At 36.7% G+C, this 23,406-nt stretch overlaps 2 protein-coding genes across 9 annotated transcripts in view; one reads left to right on the top strand and one right to left on the bottom strand.

The window, feature by feature from the left end:
* Nucleotides 1-182: 182 nt before the first annotated feature.
* LOC119554362 (membrane-bound transcription factor site-1 protease) lies at nucleotides 183-22,522 on the top strand. 2 transcript variants are annotated; one of them, XM_037865228.1, is made up of 6 exons: nucleotides 183-391; nucleotides 630-1,169; nucleotides 1,225-2,077; nucleotides 2,700-3,439; nucleotides 3,496-4,054; nucleotides 4,117-4,357. In XM_037865228.1, the coding sequence occupies exons 1-6, from the start codon at nucleotides 233-235 to the stop codon at nucleotides 4,299-4,301; spliced, it is 3,036 nt and encodes a 1,011-aa protein (XP_037721156.1). In that variant the 5' UTR covers nucleotides 183-232; the 3' UTR covers nucleotides 4,302-4,357. The 2 variants fall into 2 exon arrangements, with proteins under 2 accessions (XP_037721156.1, XP_037721158.1); XM_037865230.1 differs by lacking the exons at nucleotides 2,700-3,439; nucleotides 3,496-4,054; nucleotides 4,117-4,357 and adding an exon at nucleotides 22,412-22,522.
* The window catches only part of LOC119554363 (transcription factor AP-2-epsilon), a 37,770-nt gene continuing 19,784 nt past the window's right edge, over nucleotides 5,421-23,406 (bottom strand). For 3 of the 7 annotated variants that reach the window (XM_037865234.1, XM_037865235.1, XM_037865231.1), the window contains 7 exons: nucleotides 15,123-15,353; nucleotides 14,885-15,070; nucleotides 12,433-12,640; nucleotides 11,382-11,571; nucleotides 11,056-11,320; nucleotides 5,911-6,078; nucleotides 5,421-5,846 (listed from right to left, as the gene is read on the bottom strand). In XM_037865234.1, coding sequence (XP_037721162.1) covers nucleotides 5,736-5,846; nucleotides 5,911-6,078; nucleotides 11,056-11,320; nucleotides 11,382-11,571; nucleotides 12,433-12,640; nucleotides 14,885-15,070; nucleotides 15,123-15,353 — 1,359 coding nt within the window. In that variant the 3' untranslated portion in view covers nucleotides 5,421-5,735. Of the gene's footprint in view, nucleotides 5,847-5,910; nucleotides 6,079-11,055; nucleotides 11,321-11,381; nucleotides 11,572-12,432; nucleotides 12,641-14,884; nucleotides 15,071-15,122; nucleotides 15,354-16,299; nucleotides 16,378-23,406 lie in introns of those variants that run through there. The other 4 variants (XM_037865232.1, XM_037865236.1, XM_037865237.1 and 1 more) reach the window with 4 other exon arrangements.

Consider the following 23,406-nt stretch of genomic DNA (forward strand, 5'->3'; position numbering starts at 1 on the left):
AATAATTTACAATTGTTGTACTGAGATAAAACAGCGCTTTTCGAATAGCTCGTAATTTCCGTGGGAATATTTTCTGTTCTTAGTATTTTTTTTATTTTATACTCGTTGGTGTTTTCGGTATTTCCCTGCACAGCAACACCAAACAGCTGATTACGGTTTGTTTATTTGTTTTTCTTGAGAAACGGAGCCTGTTGAACTTTTTCATTAAATTAGACCAATCTCAGAAAGTTAAATGAATGTGTTTACTATTTTAGTAACCATAACTGTAATCTGGGGCCTTGACGCCTTTAAAACATCCATTATCCCCAATGAGTTCATTGTTCATTTCCATTCCAAATACTTTGCTCCGGTTCGAGAATCCTATATTAAAGCGAAACTCTTTGGTTCAAATGTAAGTAAGATACAAAATAGTTGGTTCAAACGTACGTCAGATAAAAAATTGTTGTAAACATATTTATCTTAGTTCATTACTATCTTTAAGGCGGGTTTATATCACTAATAGGATTGAATTTAACAGATATTGTGGTATCTCAAAGATACATTTGTGCAAGAAAAGAAACGTTTGAATCCCAAGAATACTACTCTTAAATTATTTACCGAATTACTTTATTTGCCTCTTTCTATTCTAGATAACAAACTGGAAAATTATTCCTCGAGAAAATTTAGCTTGGCAATATCCCAGCGATTTCGATGTCTTGAAAGTTCTAACCGATGATGAAACATCTGCTAAGTTAATTATAGAAAGGATTCAAGCTCACCCATCAGTCAAGGCGGTAGTCCCACAGCGAAGTGTTCGACGGATCCTGAACTACAACCCGTATGGAAATTTTACCAGTATAAACCGCCATCCCCGAGGAGTTTTGCGGAATAGGAACGCGAACAATGATCGGCATCGACAAGTTTGCTCAGCACTGCACGCCAACGTCCTTTGGAAACTTGGAATTACCGGCAAAGGAGTCAAGGTGGCTATATTCGATACTGGGTTAACTAAGAACCACCCGCACTTTCGAAATGTAAAGGAACGTACAAACTGGACAAATGAAAAGTCTCTTGACGACAGAGTTAGTCATGGCACCTTCGTCGCCGGGGTAATAGCCTCCTCCAGGGAATGTCTAGGCTTTGCTCCTGACGCTGATCTATACATATTTAAAGTCTTCACGAACTCTCAGGTCAGTAAAATGTAGATCTTCCTAACAGAATGAGCTAACGTTAATCCTACCTCAGGTTTCCTACACATCCTGGTTTCTAGATGCCTTCAACTACGCCATATACAGGAAAATAAACATACTTAACCTCAGCATAGGAGGACCTGACTTTATGGACTCGCCATTCGTTGAAAAGGTCTTGGAACTGTCTGCCAATAATGTGATAATGATATCGGCAGCTGGAAACGATGGACCCCTATATGGCACTCTTAACAATCCCGGCGACCAAAGCGATGTTATTGGCGTGGGTGGCATTCAGTTCGATGATAAAATCGCGAAGTTTAGTTCGAGAGGAATGACCACGTGGGAACTTCCTTCGGGCTACGGAAGATTGGGACTCGATATAGTCACTTACGGAAGTCAAGTGGAAGGCAGTGATGTGCGCAAGGGCTGCAGAAGACTCTCGGGAACATCAGTTTCCTCTCCAGTTGTTGCAGGAGTAGCTGCTCTGCTAATTAGCGGTGCATTTAAAAGAATCGATTTGATAAACCCAGCTTCCTTGAAGCAGGTCCTTATTGAAGGTGCCGAGAAGCTTCCGCAATACAACATGTTTGAGCAGGGAGCTGGGAAACTGAATCTGTTGAAAAGTATGCAGCTGCTGCTATCTTATAAACCGAAGATAACCCTTGTCCCATCATACCTCGATTTTACTTTAAACTATATGTGGCCTTATAGTTCTCAGCCCTTATACTATGGAAGCTCCGTGGTTATTGCAAACGTGACCATACTCAATGGCATTTCGGTTACCAGTCAAATTCTTGGCACCCCCAAGTGGATTCCTGATTACGAACATCACGGGCAACTTCTTCAAATATCAACACAAGTCTCTCCTATATTTTGGCCATGGACCGGATGGATGGCAGTTTTTATTGGTAAGTTAATTATATATTTAAAAAAGCTATACCATAATAATAACATATCGACCAATCTAAACCAAAAAAATGGAGAAGTTCATATACCCTTGCAGTCAGAGGAACAGCGTTTCGTAGGCGCTCGATCCCTCGGTTTCCTCGTTCATTGTGGCATTGTTTCTGTTTTAAAATTTAAAATTAAACTAAAATTTTTGTTTGGATTTCCTTGCAAAATGCAAGTACATCGACCAATTATTTTTTTTTTAAATTAATTTTAAATTCTGATATTTAAAAAAACTTCACCTTCTATTTATATAAGTAGATCAAATATGATAAAAAAAGAGACCATAATTTATTTTCCACTATTTTTCGACCTTCTTTAGCCGTTAAACAATGTTTGCGGATCAAGTTTAAAAATGCCCCTTACCGTCTAAAACAAAAACTTCTCGGTTTTTAAAGACATTTTTCGTGATGTTTTTCACGATATTTGACTATATTTCGCTGTTTTATATTTAATATTTTGTATTTCAACTTTTTTAGTCAGTTTTTATCATGTTATCTGCAAGAGTATAAAGACTTTGTTTGGGCGAAGTTAGCTTCCGTTCTCGATCAATAATAAAATGTATATTCTGTTTTTTATTAGCTGTTAAAAAAGATGGAGAATACTTTGAAGGGGTCTGTAAAGGTAGTGTAACATTAGTTGTGGAAAGTTTTAAAGAGTCAAACAACGAAACACATGTAACTGAAGTCGAATTTCCACTAACAATAAAAATAACACAAAAACCTCCGCGAAACAAAAGGATATTATGGGACCAGTACCACAGCTTGCGTTATCCGCCCCGCTACATACCACGAGATGATCTTAAAGTAAAATTGGATCCTCTGGACTGGAGGGCAGACCATATACACACAAACTTTAAGGACATGTATACACATTTACGAAATGTTGGATATTATATTGATGTTTTGCGAGAACCCTTCACTTGTTTTAACGCTTCGGACTATGGCGCATTGTTGATTGTCGACCCTGAAAAAGAGTTTGGTGACGATGAAATAAACGCTCTAAAAGAAAATGTGTATAATAAAGGCCTGAATGTCGTTGTATTCGGTGATTGGTATAATACCACGGTGATGAAAAAAATCAAGTTCTTTGACGAAAACACACGACAATGGTGGACACCTGACACTGGCGGCGCTAATATTCCAGCCTTAAACGATTTGTTGAAACCCTTTGGAATTGCTTTTGGAGATTTTGTCGGAGAGGGCCACTTCAAATTGGGCGACCATTCAATGTATTATGCTAGTGGTGCCCCAATTATCAAATTTCCAATGAACCCAGAAAATATTTTAGTAGGAACGAAGCTAAATGATCAAGGACTCTCGGTATATTTACTTTACAATTATTTTATTCACGGGAAATATAGATTTTTATTTTCCAGATAATAAATTCTAAGACACCCACCAAAGAGGCTAAGGTAGATGTACCTATTTTTGGAATGTTTCAAACCAAGGCGAATAGTATTGAGAGCAACGAGGAAATCATAAGCAATGCAGAGAGCGAATTAGTTGAGGCTATACCCACAGATTTCTCAACATTTAAGAACAGAGTCTTGCTACTACGAAAAAAGGAACAAAGTAAAGGCTTGGGCCAAATCAATAGCTACCAAAGTAGCAGTGAAGGACGAATCGCAGTTTATGGGGACTCTAACTGCCTGGACTCGACGCATCTAGAGAAAGCTTGCTACTGGCTATTAATTACATTCTTAGATTTTGCGATAAACTCACACAAATCTAGCTTACTGCAGAATCTAAATCGTATAACGGAATTTCACAAACTAAAAAGAGCCCCTTTACCTCATAGGATATCAAGTAGCAATTTAAAATCACGTTTTCAAACGAATATTTGTGAACATTTTCACTTGCTGAACTCATCAAACAGGAAACCTGTTAAACAGAGGAAATCTTCTATTTTAGACGTAGTTACAAGGGAAAGTGAAGGTAATTATATATATAAAAAGTTTCATTTAATCGGTTTTAAAATTTGACTTATATTTTTTCAGAATATGAGATCAACTTAATTAACTTGTTGGATGCCGAGATAACTAAATTGTCTCAGAATAATGACTATTTTACAGGAAGCCAAGTAGCCGATAGTTTAAGAACTCCAATTATATTTATGATTAGTTTAAGCTTATTTGTTATTATATTATTTGTTTTATTCATAAAACGACGATTTATTTTGTAAATAAATATTTTCTTCAGTAAAAAGTCTTACAACTGATAGAGGAAATACTTGACGGGACTCAAAATTATGATTGTGATCTTAATAAAAATGGCTAAAAATGCTATTAGCCATGCTGTCAAAGGGCAGAAATGTCATGGCACTATCTATTTTTACTTTATTATTTTCAAATCATTAAGACGAAGAGGAACCAACATAAATCACGCTAATGTATTATGTGTACCAACCTTACCTTTTTAAACGTGAAGCTTTATTTACGAACCGCTACTTCTTTAGAACTAAACCTTCTTCAGTTCGTAACACAAACTTACATCTACTTACGCGTACACACATCCTTTTTATACCCGTTACTCGTAGAGTAAAAAAGGTACACTAGATTCGTCGGAAAGTATGTAAGTTTGTTTCAGTAGAGTGCCACGCCCACTCTAACGCCCACAAACCGCCCAAAACTGTGACTCCTACAGTTTTGATGCTAGAATAAAAATTTAAACTGAAATGTATTGTTCTTATCAATACCTATCGATTGACACGCCCACTTTAGCGCCCACAAGCCGCCCACAAACTTCAAAAAATCGTAATTATGAACGCGGATATCTCGAAAACTATCAAAGATAGAAAATTGGGATTTCAGATTTAAATTCCGTAGCCCTGTACGCAGCGAAAGTTTGTTACGCGAATATGCCACGCCCACTCTAACGCCCACAAACCTGTGGCGCCCACAATTTTCATGCTAGATAAAAAATTGTAACTGATATGTATTAGTCTTGTCAATACCTATCGATTGATCCAAAATAAGTTTGCCACGCCCACTCTAGCGCCCATAACGCCTAAATCTGTGTACCGCCCACATAACCATATATTGAGATCGCGGGTAGGCGACGCATTTCAATCTCGCTTTGCTGCTTGCATATCTCCATTTCCCTTTGGTCCCTTTAACTGAGTAACAGGTATCTACTATATCTGGTATAGCGTTCTTCCTTGTTTGAGTATGGTTCTGTCAAAATCGCAACAGATTGTAGTTTAGAAATATTTTACGAATTTAGTTTTAAAAACACATTTTATTCATTTGTATAATTTTAAAATCTTTAAATTGTAAGTTACTTAAAAAATTAAAAATGAGAGCGTTTCAATCGTTTCTACATACAAATAAGTGTATTTGTAAAGATTTTTGTTTGAATTAGTTGTAAAAAGCTTTGTGCTTTTGACAAAAAGTCGATGTATTTTTCTAAGTTAAATAAATTATACGTATTTAATATATTTGAATATTGTACATTCAAATTACAGTTATAGATATACAAAATGTCCAATAATTTACACTTAACTAAATAAATTAATTTACAGGAATTTTATTATTTTATCGACGTTGTACCTAATGTATGGAAAGTTAATCTTAAATTACGGCTTGCTTTAATCTGTGGCAATATACAACATAGCCTATCATTTTTTTTCGTTGTCAATTTTACTTTTATCCAACGATGACGAAACCATCCCGCCACCGTTCGAAGGATACAGCTTTTCCAAATAGTTTAATGATTCATTCAAAAATGTCTGCAATTAAAGAAAAGTAGTAGTTAATGTCTGGACTTCAGAGAACCTCAAAATCATGTCGAACCTGGAAAGCATGCAGAACAGCCATAATTGCGGGCGATCCGAATCCGTGCGTTATCAAGGAGAAATGTGTTAAGTGGCGTTGCATCGACGGCTCCAACAAATGCTGTGATCTCGTGCCGAAATGAGTCGTTCGATCTTGGCTTAAGATCTGCATAAGCTCTTTTGTAATCTAAAAATATAAGATTTATTTTTAACAATTAAAATTGGTGAATTTTTCAGTCAACTAGACCCACCCTCCTGGTGCGCTTCGTCACTACGTGGACTGCCGTCCACAGTGATTACAAAACAAGAAACGTTCGCTTACACTACGCGTAAAGCAAAGTGAACTTTTCCTAGTGGACCGTCCGGGACAGAGCAAGGGACAGGCGGTCGTTGTATGGAAAGGCGTTGCTCTGGATATCGCGGCACCTGTTCACCCTAGTCTGAGAACGCGGATGCTTCTCTAAGCCCATGGTGGGATAAAGTAGATTGTGTCTACTAGACAAGCCGCACGAATCTTGTAGCAAGCAGACCAACAAAAACAGTTCGTTGCACATTTCTAATCCTTGTTCTTATAAACCAAATCAAGACCCCTGGTAAATACTTATATTTTCTTAGAATCTTTTCCTTCTTTCCTATCTAGTAAGCTAACACTAGGTTTAAGAGGCGATTTCTCAATATAATGTTTATACCAGTTACTCGTAAAAAAAGGGGTATACTAGACTTGTCAGAAAGTATGCAACAGTTAGAAGTAGGAGTTTCCGACCCCATAAAGTATATATAGTCGATCTAGCCAAGTTCGTCTGTCCGTCTGTCTGTCCGTCCGTAAGAACGCAGAGATCTCGAAAACTACAAAAGCTAGAAAGTTGGGATTTGGCATGTAGATTCCTGAGCTGCTTGCGCAGTGCTAGTTTGTTTCGTCAGGGTGCCACGTCCACCCTAACGACTACAAACCGCCCAAAGCTGTGACTCCTGCAGTTTTAATGCTAAAATAAAAATGAAATGTATTGTTCTCATCAATACCTATCGATTGACCTAAAAAAAGTTTTCCCCGCCCACTTTATCAACCACAAGCCGCTCACAATCTTTAAAAAATCGTAAATATGAACGCGGATATCTCGGAAACTATCAAAGATAGAGAATTGGGATCTCAGACTTAGATTCCGTAGCCTTGTACGCAGCGCAAGTTTGTTACGCGAATATGCCACGCCCACTCTAACGCCCACAAGCCGCCCACACCTGTGGCGCCCACAATTTTCATGCTAGATAAAAAATTTTAACTTATATGTATTAGTCTCGTCAATACCTATCGATTGATCTAAAAAAAGTTTGCCACGCCCACTCTAACGCCCATAACGCCTTAATCTGTCTACCGCCCACATAACCATATATTGAGATAGCCGGTAGGCGGCGCATTTCAATCTCGCTTTGCTGTTTGCATATCTCCATTTCCTTTTGGTCCCTTTAGCTGAGTAATGGGTATCTGATAGTCGAGGTACTCGACTATAGCGTTCTTCCTTGTTTTCTCTTGATTTTCTTTTCATTGAGTAAAATTTTGAGTATTTGAAAAATTGATTTGACTAAAACTAGTACTAATATTTCAGTACTTTAGTACTAGTACTAATATTTCAGTACAATTTTTTAACGAGAAAACAGAATGCCGGCAAAATGTTTACACTGATAAAAAAATGGAATAGTAAATTTAAATATGCGCCTATTGAATGCAACATTTCATATTTCATATTTAAATTTAATACAAAAAACATTATATTAAATACGAAACATATTAAATTGCCTAGTTTAATATAAAAATATTTAAATCAAAGAAGAGCATATTTAATTTAAATTTGGCTATATTTATTTTAAAAAATATTATATTTATCGTTAATATTTTCAGAATTAAAAAAATCCGTATTTAAATTAAAAATGTTTCATATTAATTTTAAGTATTCAAATTATTTTATTTTAGAGTTTTTAATATTTAAAATAAAAATGTTTGTAATAATAATATTGAAAGCGTCAATTTGAAAGGGTTCTTCAATGTTTATATCAAATAAAAACACCTCAAGAAGATATCTTTTATATTTACGTACATATTAATTAATTAAAATGTATTTTATTTGTATTATCACATTTAAATATGTTTCATATTTAAATATTAGTTTCTGCCATGTACGTTTTTAAGTACGATAATATTTAATATAAATATTTAAATTTTAAGCTGACTTCTTTTACAAAATGATTTATTTCATAAACTGTATACTCATGTACAGTGGTCGGCATATGTATTTTGACAAAATAAAAGTTAAGTATACTCATAACTTGAATTTACTTCTTGTAAACTATAGGCATCAATGGAAAGGTAATTTCAATGCCGTTTGAATGATACAATACATTTCTTTACCCATTCAGTACTTATTGAAAAGGACAAATTTGTGTAAATCAACTTTTAAATTTTTTTTAAAAACTTTTTTCTTCGTCTTGAAAACTTAAATTTTTTGATGCAAAAAGTTTCTTCAAACAAAAACAATAGTAACTGCAAAAAGAATTTTTCAAAAATCATTTTTCTTATATTTTTTATGAATTTTTGAAAATGCTTAAAAACAGGCATTTGAGCCATATTTTTCTCTTTTTCATACAAATTTTTTCCGACATTGTCACCTTCAAAAAATCATAAAAAGTATAAGGAAAATGATTTTTGAAAAATTCTTTTTGCAGTTACTATTATTTTTGTTTGAAGAAACTTTTTGCATCAAAAAGTTTAAGTTTTCAAGTCGAGGAAAAAAGTTTGAAAAAAAAATTTAAAAGTTGATTTACACAAATTTGTCCTTTTCAATAAGTACTGAATGGGTAAAGAAATGTATTGTATCATTCAAACGGCATTGAAATTACCTTTCCATTGATGCCTATAGTTTACAAGAAGTAAATTCAAGTTATGAGTATACTTAACTTTTATTTTGTCAAAATACATATGCCGACCAGTGTATATACATTTGTTCAGACCGAACATTACACATTTTTAAAAACAAATTGATATACATCAAAGTAAATTGACATATGTAAATGGACACACAACACCCGAAGGCGCTAAGATAATTTTTGGCGGTTTTTTTGTTCTATTCTACACACATTCTTTCGCGCTTGCTTTGATCAATGACTCTTCTTCTTGATAACTAAACGACGCGTGTCATTGAAAAGTTGCAGCCGAAGAAGTTGGACGTGTCGTTCACTTTATAAAAGTGAAGTTGGCATACAAATATAAAATTAAAATTTATCGCGCTATCAAAAAATCATGTGAAGTTTCTTAAAAATAAATAAGTGTGTATGTTGGCAGCAACACTCAAAGCCAAAAAATACTTTTTTTGATGCATGTGTTTTCTTTGAACTGTATTCGGCCATAAATATGTATGTACATACATATGTATATATGTATGTACAACTGATTCCGCTTCTTCAACACGGCACGACGCTTGCCATTTCATAATTGCAGCCAAAGAAGTAGGACGTGTCGGAGCTTTGTTAAAGTGAAAATAGCCTAAAAATAAATATGTGCATATGTATAAAAGTTAAATTAAAATTATCAAAAATATTTTACCCGTACTACGTTTTCGTAGAATACAACAAATAAGCGCGCGCCGTTACACGCATACATATACATACATACATATGCACGTAATGGACAAACATAAATCGAACTAAAGTGAAGTTTGCATTAATTATTAAGTGGATTAATGTTTTCGGTTCTCAGAAACGTATGTACAGCTACACACACATACATATACCATAGCGTGCGTTTACCGTTGCTTGGTCGCCAACAAAGTCGAGCGTGCCCTAGCGAACACACACATGTACATTTGCTGCAACACATCTACACACACACAGCGTGCGTTTACCGTTCCTGGCAAAGTCATAGGTAAGTAAAAAAAACGTAGAAATAAATACATTTTTAAAAGTAAGAATACGGCAAAGTAGGTTTTATAATAACTTTTTTCTATTTCATTCCTCGCAAATATACAAATTCCAGAACGAAGCGTATAAAACTGGATTACATCTTGGAGGTTCCTGTTGAGATCCAAACAAAAAGTGGAAACTGCTAGATTTTGACGAAACTGGGCTGACAAAACGTAATTATTGAGGGAGATTTCTGACTGGAATCTCCTTATCGAAAAATTAAATAAAACGACGGAGCTGAGTTTTTGAAAGTATGCCGGGCGCCGGAATTGGTAATTTATAATTTTAGTCAGACTACATTCAGATTTTGACTTTTTATTTATTTTTTGTGCTCTTTTGTTGTTTTTTTCAGATTTAAATCTTTTATCTTTTTCTTTTTTATCTTACTATTTATTTCCCAGATAACTTACAAAACTAATTATTGTTTAGCTATTAAGATTGGTAATACTCTACTATTGTATCTATTGGTAATATACAGATCTCTGTAAAATAATTATAAGTGTAACTGTATTATTTGTACCCTCCAGCAAGCCGTTATGACAAATATATGTTTAAATAAAATCGAAAAAAAAAACAAAAATAAAATTTGTGTACTAATTTTTTTTAGTGTACCAAAAATATTTGAATACCTATCATATTTAATATTACTATTGGCATATTTTGAATAAATATGTCTAGTATTGAATCTTAATATGACTTATATTGAATTTTAACATTTCGGTTATTCATTTAACTATTAAAATGTTCAAATTTAATATGGTTTCAGTTTAAATTAAACACGTGTACTATTTAATTCAAATTTTTAAAATTTAAAATCAAATAGTCATTGTATTAAATATAAATATGCATTGTATTTAATTTAAATATGGCTTATATATAACTTAAAAATTTAAAATATTAAAATCTATTCCGAAAATATTTAAATTTAATATGGAAAAAAAGGTTAATATGCGCATATTTAAATTTAATAAAAACCGCAATGGATGAAAATCAAAGCGAAAAATATTTGGGTTGAATATGAAATATTTGGATTTACTACGTTTTTTTTATCAGTGTACCTACTCCTATGCATTTTTCGGGTATGTAAGTACGGACTTGTTTGATTTTTTGTGCGAAGAATTAACATTACATTGAGAAAAAGAGTTTGTTTTTTGAGCAATTTGACCATCGGTTTGGTTCTGGCTTGGATGTAGTATCCATTTTCTTAAGACCTTACCTGCTGGGAGTGAAGAATGAGCTCTTTCCGTCGGTACGAGTCCTGCGGCTCCGTTTGGTGGCGCACAATGTACTCGGCCAGCTGCCTGGCGGGGAATTCGGTTTCGCACACGAAATGAAAGTCCTTGGCCAGGTGCGTTGCCTCCCCCTCCACCAAGGATGTCAGGAGCGTCACGTTGGCCGCTTTTCGCCTGCCGGCCGGCAAGTTCAGGCCGATCTTCTCCAGCTTCTCCCGCAGCAGGCGACCGCCGTTCTTGCTCTTGGCCCTGAAAAGAATAGGGCTTTTAACTAAGATCCCAAAAAGAGGAGGATGCTGTCGGAACGCACCTTCGAAGCACTCCGCCCAGTAGGGAGGCGTTTAAGCACTCTGGGGGCGACAGGCGTCGCTGCACTTCGGCTATGGTGACCTTGTATTTCGAGGTGCTCGATAGGAGGCTGAGGCGACCAGGGACTGCACAGAATACCTCGCTGGGCGAACCCGATCCAATGTTCCCGGCTTCCTTTCCGCTTTTCATGCCTGCAAGTAAACGCAACACCAATTTCAGACTCCATGAGTATGTACACCATATTGTTCACGGCGGGCAAAATATATTATTATTGCTATTGTTGTTATTGTTCTGACAGAGCAAAGTGTGAACGCAGGACGTGGGGATCATTTTACCCGAATCCTGCCAATTAGAAGGGCAAGATTCAGTTTCACAATGCACACAAACTCACAGTTTTGGAGGGTAGGTCCTTGCATTGTTTTCTAGGCGTGTTCGAGGTTCCGCCTCACACGCAACATGGAGTGAAACGTAACTTACAAGTTCTTTATGATTATGAATAATAAATAAATCTTCAGAAATACGATCAAAAGTCTACTCTAGTTAGCTAACAATATCTTTAGGACTACGGTTTGACGATCACCTTAACAAAATTATTTAAAATTGCAACGAGCGAACTTGTTAAATTATTTATTTCGTCTTGTATAGTATAATAATGTTCAAATAAATTGATGGTCTGAGCGTAGATAAGTTTTGCAATCAAAGTTGCACGTTTCATTCATTGTCTTTAACTTATTGCCTATTACTATTTCGAATATATAAAATATGAGCATATGGCTTAAAAGTTACAACTGTATTACGTTCATCAAAAATATTTACCCTCCCCATTAATGGACTGTTTATTTCCAATGTTATGCAAACGCTGACCAAAGGGTGGTTTTTCATGTGCAGAATTTTGATAGAGTTAATTAATCGCTCTATAATTTTTGGACTGATTTTAAAAGTTCATGGAAACATATTTTTTCTTAAAGTTAGTATAGTTGTGCCGTTAGTTTTTATATTTTAGGGCTGTCCTTACTTTAAAACATGAGAGCATACGTATTTTATGAACTTACTCTTTATAAGCGGCAAGTCCGACATAAACGCCACATTGTCGTCGAGGGCAGGAGCTTGGACATCATCGACCGCGTTTTGAAGGGCTTGATGCAACGCCAGGGACTCGTGCTCATGGCCAAGTCTGGTTCCGTGGGCAGCTCCCGCCGATATTGCACTACCGTAATCACTTCTCCTATCCGTGTACGGGAATCCATGTGACAGTTGGGTCTGCAAATGATTTCAAGATTAATTTAGAGGTAAATATAAATAATGACGACATGCCAAAGGCATGACGTTTTCTCATGGGTTGACAAACAAATTTGACATCTTGTGCACTATTTGAATAGGAGACTTTTTCACAATCTATATTATTTTCGTTTTGGTTAAGAAGTTTTGTAACTTAATCAAGGTTAGATTTCCGACTCCTTAAACTATTTATACTTTATAGATATACTGGTTATATCTGATAATCAAAATTGGAAATGGCATTGCATTGCATTCTTTTGCTTCTTTTATTTACTTATTAAGTTTTGACCGAAACAATCGGTTCAAATGACTAGTAATGTATTTTTAGGCTTACACAACTGCGTGAAACGTAATTAGCTATTCTTTCGTACCACACAACTCAATCGAAAACATATTTTTTGCAGCTCAGTGTTATTTCAGCGGGCATGGTAAAAACGATGCCAATAGTTGCGAGATTATTAATACATCGGCGCTTCGGTTTCGCCAAGGGGTTGAAGTCGCCGCATAGCCAATCCGAGGTCCTTGCCGCTAATGTATGCAGACCGGCTGGAAGCCGCACACACACTCTCGCCGAGCTTGTGTGCGCCGCGTCTGTGTGAGAGTCCTTTAGGCGGACAGATGCGCACAGAGCCTGCGAGGATACGCCTTTTCGGGGCATTCGGGCTGCGTTTCACTGCACCACTTGCCGGTGGAATGAAATCGAGTGGGGAACAGACCTCTCGGCGGGCTAAGGCTGAGCTAGGAATTTCATCGTTGTTCGCAAGACTTTCTTGCGAAGTCCCAAGAACATTTTTTACATTTTTTGGAGGATGTTTTTTTAATGCACTCAAATGGAATCCGTTCAAAAATAACTTCGACAACTTTCCCAGAATGGGGAAGTTTCCACCCCCAAACGTTTCGTGGCCTTCGAAGCCAAGAATTTAGCAAAATATGCAAGAATAATGTGGAACAAGACGCAAATTCTTAAACGGATGAAAAGATTGAGTCCTGGGCTGAATTGCCTTCTTGTTAGTGCTCATAGTAATTTGCCGTCAATCGCTTAACTTTAACGAAATTACTATGTTTATCTAGGTCTTCACAGTCAATATGTGAAATAAACATATAATATAAATGGAAGTTAGAAGGATGTGTGGAATGAAATTTAATAAATGGAATTTATGTGCCCTTTTTGCAATAAAACCATAACGGTTCATAGAGATTAAGATAGGTGCAATATTAAACAAGGAAGAACGCTATAGTCGAGTACCTCGACTATCAGATACCCGTTACTCAGCTAAAGGGACCAAAGGAAAATGGAGATATGCACGCAGCAAAGCGAGATTGAAATGCGCCACCTACCGGCGGTAGACAGATTTAAGCGTTGTGGGCGTAAGAGTGGGCGTGGCAAATTTTTTTTGGATCAATCGATAGGTATTGACGAGACCAATACATTTCAGTTAACATTTTTTATCTAGCATGAAAGTTGTGGGCGCCACAGGCTTGGGCGGCTTGTGGGCGTGGCATATTCGCGTAACAAACTTGCGCTGCGCTCAAGACTACGGAATCTAAATCTGAAATCCCATTTCTCTATTCTTGATATTTTCCGAGATATCCACGTTCAAATTTACGATTTATTGAAGCTTGTAGGCGGTTTGTGAGAGTTACAGTGGGCGTGGCAAACTTTTTTTTGGGTCAATCAATAGGTGTTGATGAGAACAATACATTTCAGTTAAAATTTTCATTCTAGCATCAAAACTGTAGGAGCCACAGTTTTGGGCGGTTTGTGGGCGTTAGAGTGGGCGTGGCACTCTGCTGAAACAAACTTGCGCTGCGTAAGAAGCTCAGGAATCTGCACGCCAAATCTCAATAGCTCTTATAGCGTTCATCCGGACAGACAGACGGACAGACGGACAGACGGACATGGCTAGATCGACTCGGCTAGTGATCCTGATCAAGAACATATATACTTTATGGGGTCGGAAACGCTTCCTTCTGCCTGTTACATACTTTCCGACGAATCTAGTGTACCCTTTTACTCTACGAGTAACGGGTATAAAAACACCGAAAAACAGCCATAATCCGATTTAGTTTCTAAATAACGCTGGGATTAAGTATATAAGACGATTGACATGGCTAGTCTTGATCCGACTTACGATCAGGAATTCATATTGCGAATTGATAAAGCGTCCCTATCATTTGCACAATTTTTAAATCAAGTTATTGGAAAAATTAAAACGATCTACTTACAACATGTCCCTGCAGCTCAGCCTCTCTGTGGGTCCTGTGGATCCCCAGTTGGTCCTGCGTCGACCGCAGTCCCGCCAGCTGGTTGTAGTGGTGCAGTGGGGCGTGGTGCAGCGAGGAGAGGGGCTGGCCGTACGGGTCCGTGCCCAAGTACTCGAGGGCCCCGTGGTTCTGCAAGTAGCCGGATATCTAGATAACGCTTGGGGATAATCAGGGGCGGCCCTCGGAGTGGAAAGCTTACCTGTTGCTGGGGGGGACTCTGGGTGGAGTGGTGGAAGGGGGGCGGAAAGTACGGCGGCTGGAAGTCGGACTGCAGCGATTGGTGGTGCATGGTGGCCGCCGAGCCATGGGTGCTACTGTGCCCACTGTGTCCCGTGGCCGGTCCGCTGCGCCCCGTGTGTCCGCCGGAATGCGTTGTGTACGCCGCACTGCCGCTGGACAGCCCTAGACTCCCATGACCACTGAGGCGTTCCTGCGGAAGACACACAATTGTTAGTTACTGCGATTTGGAACACTTTTCAGAAAGGATGTCTACTTGAAAAGTTATCAATGTAAGATATTTGTATGGTTGCAAGTGAAATAGCCGGCGGTAAACGGAGGTTCTTAGATATTCTATTCTCTCTTGTATATCAATATATTACATGTGCTTAACATTCAAAGCATTATATAGTACTTTTAAATTGTTTTGGTCAAGTTAAAATCACGTCCTCTCAGAAATTAGAATTAGAATTTTTGTTATATTAAACAGTGCTTAAATAGCATTCTAAATTTAACTGCATCACAATTATTTTGAAATGTTACTTTGAACAACATTCAATTTTGTTCTAAGCACGGGGTGTCACACAAATCTGTGTGAAATTCGGCTTCAAGTCTTACGCACATTAATATAAATTCAAATCGTCTTTGGTCAGAAGAGATATCCTTGATGCGTCAAAAATTGTAAATACATTTATTTTCAACTTTTATGTATTTAACATTCATGTCTATACAGAACACTAGTTGTCAAAGTGGCAATAAGACATTTTACTAACATTGTATTCAGGTATTGAGCTGCGATGTAATATACCTTCTACATTCAATCAAGATTTCTGAATGGAACACTTAAAGATCTCTTAAAAGTTTTTCAAAAGCGGTGTTTTTTACTTTCTTTACTTAATCAGTCACAGAAGATTATTCGAGCTTTAAGTGGGAGAAATCATGAAATGCTTTTAATTAGGGTTAAGTTCCACAAGCTATTAAAAACAACGATGTCTAATGAATGCCGATTAAAACAACTTATGCACTTCACAAAAAACCACCAACGTTCTCTAAAAGACACATTCTTCAGAGGTCAAATGGGTTTTTAGCGCCCAGTAATTCGACACACTGTCAATCATTTCTTAAATGTAGTCCCAGCGCGCTCTCAAGTCGAAATATACCTGAACCTGAATTACAGCTGGCATATCCACATACGCTAAAGTCATGTTATCATATTTAAGTCCGCAGAAACTTTATGCACACATATTGATTGGGGCCTTCCGATTCGGGGTGGATTATCGATAAGTTCCGGAACTATGCCTATATCACAACGGATTCCACTCGCACGTGATGTAAGTCGAGTGGGTATATTTAGAGGACCGATACGCGCTTTTTCCGGACCGACGGCAGCATCAGCAGTCTACGAGCTACGAACGCGAAATGAGAACTAGTCTCTCGTCAGTGTGCCAAAAAGGCGAAAAGGTTTTTCAGCCAGCGACGCCGGCTTCGCATCGCAGTCGCTACCGTTAGAGGTCGGTCGGTCGGGGAAGGAGCTATGGATATGGATGTTATATGTAGCGCCGCTCTGGAGCTCTCACTGTGATTACCAGCGATTTGAAATCTTGTGGGAAGCACATTTAAATCTGGGGAGCATAAAGGACTCGCATAATGAGGTCGGAAGCTCGGCTTAGTGAATGATATCACACAAGCCATTTGACATCCTGCCCAGTCGCGCGGCCTTTGAATTCCCAGGACTCACAGGATGCAGTGTCAATAGAAGATGCACGCGATAAGGCCGATCCGGTGGGGTTACACACATTAGGTGTCCATAACTGCGGTTATTGATTCCTTAAATTTGCACAACTGCTGGCCCAGCAGAGCCGTTCGATTAGGCCGAATGCATCGCATTAGGCCTGCTCCCATTTACCTGCTCCTTACTTCAGCATTGTCCGGGGATTGCGGAAAAAGAATGACAGTAATTTGACACAAAACGTTGAGGTTTTCAGAAATCGAACATGTTTATTCGATTGTGTAAGTGTGTGCCTGGAGTGCGGCGAGGTCTTCAGCGAGGTTCGGCCTTCATTGTGGTCCAAATATGGAACTCCTCTCCTCCAAGTGGACCAAACAAGGCGATCTATGAATGCCCATGCTCATACGCTCTATTTCTCCTCGTTCGCATCGCTTTAATCAACTAATTCATATTGCTTACACATTCAAATGGCGGCTCAGTAATTCATCTCTGAGCAGTATTTGTTAGTGGACGACGTCGAATTATAGGTGATTCATTAGGATTTCGAAGATACAACCGCTGGCTCGTGTTCTATGCCAGATTTCGGTGGTCGGAAGAGATATTTAGGGATTTAATAAGTTTTTAAGAACCTTTAGGATTTTTAGACTTTGTAAAATTTAAGTTTTTATGACGCAATGTAATTTTTTTAATTGACTTTGCCCGCATTTTAAAATGGTTTTGTGAAATGGTTTTAAACTCATAAAATTATTTACTCGTTATAAAGGCATATTAAACTATAAGCAAAGTTTATGATTGTTTCAAAGTATTAGATAGAAAATAATTGCCAGGATAAATGTAAGTTTAAAGTTCTAACAGATAAATATTATTTTATAAAACCAGTTTAGTAAATCTTCGGTGAATTTGTCCATCATAAAAACCTTCTTCGCGGAATGTCTGTCGAACTACTAAATTCCTGCTATCGAATTATGAATCGACAAGCTATTCGTGTAAACTTAGTGAATACACATTATATTCACATATGAGTGGATATAAACCAATCTTGATAGTCGGGTCCACCAGGGCCGGGCTTTGGTAGGGAGCATTCTTGCGAGTCTTCGGCTGGCCCAAGAACGTGGCAATTGCGGACCGGGCACGACTTTATTGTGGCTTAATAAATTAAAATAATTTTGATTGATTACTTTGGATTATCTTGTCATTTGGCAACATCAAATAGAATATTTAAGAATACAGGTAAACCGGTTCTCTTTTGTTTTGCGTGAATATTCGTCTATTGACGGCTGGGCTTTCGGTGGTTTTCTTTTCCTATCCCCGAAGATTTCGGGCATTTCGCGCTGAAGAATTCGTGGTTGGCTCTAATCAAAGCCAAATCTGGGTATTAGGGTCCGTTCAATTAAAACGGTATTCCTGCGTGGAATGTACTAGTGGGTCACCCCAGGTCCAGCTCCTGTAAGTGCCCCGAGATTTATTGCCCCGATTCCGTAAGGCCTATTTTAAGATCCACTCTTTGTTTGTTTACTTGTGCTCGGGTGGATGTTACTAAATATTTGGTAGCCACTAATACGCGGCTGCCTGCTCATCCGTCTTGGGCTATCCGCAGCTTATTCTCGGCTCTTGCCGTCACTCAATACCGTCAATACTCTTGGCCCGATCGGGCTTGTTGGTATGGGTATGCGTGGCTTTTGAGTAATGCTTTTGACCCTTCGCCAGTCGGCAGTAACCGTGGCTGTTCTTTATTTTGCTGTTATTTTTATTTATTTATTTATTTTGTGCTGGGTTTTTTCTCTATTATTAATTGTGCGATTGGAAACTCTTGGTTTTCAATCACATGAAATTCAGAATTTTACTCCATTGTTTGCCATTGCCAGACGTGAATATGCTGAAATTTCGGACTTACTCTGGTGGTCAATACTCCCATGGCGTAATTCAAGATAAAGATAAATAAATTATAAAGGTTCGAATGGTTTCTTGGTCTCTTCTAGAGACTATCTGGTTTTGGTTTTGGTTTTGGGAGGCACAGGTACAGGTAGACAGTTGGAAGCTGTTGAGCAGGTCGAAATAGTTTCACCTCAAGTGTGTTCTGTTCCAAGCGACGGTCATACATAAAAGCCTGGCTCACGGCTCACATACGCACAATTTACACACACGCCGTGTATAAATGCGCACTTCACTCGGTATTCTAATGAAATGTTATCCACTTGCGAATGATCAATTGCCATTAAAAGAGTTTTGACTCCAAAATCAGGGTTCGCTTTTCTAGCTGGCCTATTACGGTTCGTGCTCCGGTGTTATTTCAGTCTATTCTCCCTCTGCCACCCCGTTGCCTCTATGTTTGGATCCGTTTTCTTACGATAGATTTTTGCATCTTTCAGATGTTTTATTATGTTTATTCTTTTAGGCTCTCAGAAGGCTGTCCATTTCCAACCAATATGTGTGCCATAAACTAATTGTCCATTTATCTGAGATAGCGGAAGATTTACTTAAAAACACCCGTAAGTTTGACTATGAAAATCATTTTACCAAAAAATTAGATTGATTCAAAAAATACACTTTAAAATAAAATGTGTTAGTCATCAACATTTTGTGACAGAAGCAAACAAGAACATTTTTCTTAATAAACAAACTGATGTTTGGTGTTTCTCGATTTTAAAATCAAACACTTGAAAACAATTTATTATCAAACATTCGTGACTTTTAAGCACGGATGGTCTTGATTTTTATCGTTTCAAAGGGCGTTTCAAAGCAAATAATTTTAATTAAGTAATTAAGTTCATAACTTTTTAAGACACTATCTTTACACACCTAAGAACACACCTATATTGCATTTAGACACATTATTTATTTATTAAGAATTGTAAAACATGATGATATAAAACTTAAACGACTTCCATATATAATGACAGAATTGTAAAAGTTATATATAACATATATGTATGTATATTCATATTGAGATGCTTCCAGTACTTTCATTATGGTTTTGTTAGGCAGCCGAACTTTGAATACTCGGATGATGACTGCCAGGATGTACACAATTTTGTAGTAAAAATAAAAAGCGCTTTCATCAAAAATTCTGCCAGAATAAAGATGGTTCTAAAAACCAATCAAACAAACGCACATATAAACGAGGTAAAATGCTGAGACATATAAAAGTTTGATATCAAATTTTGTGACAAAAAAACTTGACTAAATAAATAAATTTTCTAAAAATATCTCTTTCTTTAAAATAGTTTAATCTTTGTCATCACTGCAATTAAAAAACATGTTATCAAACATTATTCAATAGGTTTCTTGGGAAAATATTAGGTTATTTCTTTTTAAATTATATTAATTAATCTAGATTTGAATAAGAATACTATCGAAATTCTAGAAAGATATTTTGCGGTACTTTTAATGTGTGGCTCTTAAAAAAAATGTTCAAGAAAATAGCTTGAGTTCGTTTAGACCGTACAATGTGTACTAACTCTTTATTGTTACACTAACTGGAGTTTGAGAAGCAGCAAAGTTAATACACTGGTCGGCATATGTATTTTGACAAAATAAAAGTTAAGTATACTCATAACTTGAATTTACTTCTTGTAAACTATAGGCATCAATGGAAAGGTAATTTCAATGCCGTTTGAATGATACAATACATTTCTTTACCCATTCAGTACTTATTGAAAAGGACGAATTTGTGTAAATCAACTTTGAAATTTTTAAAAAAAACTTTTTTCCTCGTCTTGAAAACTTAAATTTTTTGATGCAAAAAGTTTCTTCAAACAAAAACAATAGTAACTGCAAAAAGAATTTTTCAAAAATCATTTTTCTTATATTTTTTATGATTTTTTGAAGGTGACAATGTCGGAAAAAATTTGTATGAAAAAGACAAAAATATGGCTCAAATGCCTGTTTTTAAGCATTTTCAAAAATTCATAAAAAATATAAGAAAAATGATTTTTGAAAAATTCTTTTTGCAGTTACTATTGTTTTTGTTTGAAGAAACTTTTTGCATCAAAAAATTTAAGTTTTCAAGACGAGGAAAAAAGTTTTTTTTAAAAATTTCAAAGTTGATTTACACAAATTCGTCCTTTTCAATAAGTACTGAATGGGTAAAGAAATGTATTGTATCATTCAAACGGCATTGAAATTACCTTTCCATTGATGCCTATAGTTTACAAGAAGTAAATTCAAGTTATGAGTATACTTAACTTTTATTTTGTCAAAATACATATGCCGACCACTGTATATTTGTATTTATACCCGTTACTCGTAGAGTAAAAGGGTATACTAGATTCGTCGGAAAGTATGTAACAGGCAGAAGGAAGCGTTTCCGACCCCATAAAGTATGTATACTCTTGATCAGGATCACTAGCCGAGTCGATCTAGCCATGTCCGTCTGTCCGTCTGTCCGGATGAACGTTGAGATCTCGGAAACTATAAGAGCTAGGCTGTTGAGATTTGGCATGCAGATTCCTGAGCTTCTTACGCAGCGCAAGTTTGTTTCAACAGCGTGCCACGCCCACTTTAACGCCCACAAACCGCCCAAAACTGTGGCTTCTACAGTTTTGATGCTAGAGTAAAAATTTTAACTGAAATTAATTGTTGTCATCAATACCTATCGATTGAATCAAAAAAAGTTAGCCACTCCCACTTTAACGCGCACAAACCGCCCACAAACTTCAAAAAATCGTCATTATGAACGCGGATATCTCGGAAACTATCAAAGATAGAGAATTGGGATCTCAGATTTAGATTCCGTAGCCTTGTACGCAGCGCAAGTTTGTTACGCGAATATGCCACGACCACTGTAACGCCCACAAGCCGCCCCAGCCTGTGACGCCCACAATTTTTATGCTAGATTAAAAATTGTAACTGAAATGTATTGGTCTCGTCAATACCTATCGATTGATAGGTTGCCACGCCCACTCTAACGCCCATAACGCTTAAGTCTGTCTACCGCCGGTAGGTAACCATTTCAATCTCGCTTTCCTGCTTGCATATCTCCATTTCCCTTTGGTCCCTTTCAGAAAGTGAGTGTACAAAACTTAAATAGCGACGACAACACCCTTCTTGTACTGTCGAAATGACAGCACCCGATTTGAATAATGCAAGTGGCGGCGCCACCAAAATCTAAATGTTATTTGAAAAATGATCTTCATATTTCATAAGATTCCATCGGGAATTAATAGTAATAAATAAATATAAATTTAGTTATAAATAAATATAAATTCCTTTCCCAAATTTGTCGATCTGTGTTACTTTACGTTCATTTTACACCAGCTTACACTTTTTGTGCGGCATCTAGATTTGATTTACTGAACTAGCATGTGCGAACCACCAATAGATGGCTCTATGAAACACGTTACAAGCAAATCAGTTGTAATGATAAATAACCTTTTTATTCCCTTTCAGATGCAATTTTAATTATAAAGTATACTTATTATTAATCACTATCAACAGCCTAGTCGGTCCAGCCATTTTAATCTGTCTTCTGTTCTATGCTAGTAATTTCTAATTTTTAAAGCCATCAGCATGAAACGTTTTAATAAGCCTTATTTCTATTGCAGGTAGCTCACCAGTCAGAACGGGCCTGATGGGATCACTATAGATCCCATGGAAAGTATCCGAAAAATTATGAATTGAAATGAAGCTAGTAGATTTTTTTTGGTTTTTACAATTACGAATTTACTCTCCTTGAAATCGGAAGATGCAATCGTAAAATTTGTGGGGACAATTTTTTAAAAACTATATCTGTGCTCTATTTGATTATATTTTTTTATACTCTGTGCTGTAAGACTTAAGAATTATAAATTAAATTTCATAAAAATTTGATATAGAAGCTGCCATCAACCATCGGAGTATAGTTTTTTTGACGATGCTTACAGCATAACTCCCTTATATACGTTTTATTTCTATAATAAACCTATTCGCACTGTAGTATATGTTGCTAAGCATAGTATCAGTAGGCAAGAAAAAAATACATCACTTGTATATTTATTATTTTATTGAAAAAAAATTATAAACTAATGATTTTCTTTGCATTATATCGGTTTTATCTGCAAGGGTATATGTATATAATTCTGTCGTGCATTTATAAGACGGAAGTTATATAGGAGCAAATGATTTCCTAGGTGTGATGTCTTTGAAAAACATTTTTTCCATAAACTGCTAACAAAATTAGTGGGACAAATAAAGCCTTCGACAAAGGATGAATACGTTTTTAAAGTTAAATGTTGCCCCACTTGGGGAACACTTTCAAAGTTGTATAAAAAACGGATTCAAAGTGAAATTGAATTTGGTAGCAATGCTTGGATGTAAGCATCGGAAAAGAAAACAAAGAAGTACGCTATGGTGGAGTGCCTCGACTATCAGGTACCCGTTAATTAGCTAAAGGGACCAAAGGGAGATGATAGGTATTGATAAGAACAATACACTTCAGCTAAAATGTTTATTCTAGCACTTAAACTGTTTGAGTCATTGATTTGGGCAGATTGTGGGCGTTAGAGTAGGCGTAGTACCCTGACGAAACAAACTTGCACTGCGCTGGAATCTCTAGAATCTG

The sequence above is a fragment of the Drosophila subpulchrella genome, chromosome 3L (assembly GCF_014743375.2).
Source record: "Drosophila subpulchrella strain 33 F10 #4 breed RU33 chromosome 3L, RU_Dsub_v1.1 Primary Assembly, whole genome shotgun sequence".
NCBI lineage: Eukaryota > Metazoa > Arthropoda > Insecta > Diptera > Drosophilidae > Drosophila > Drosophila subpulchrella.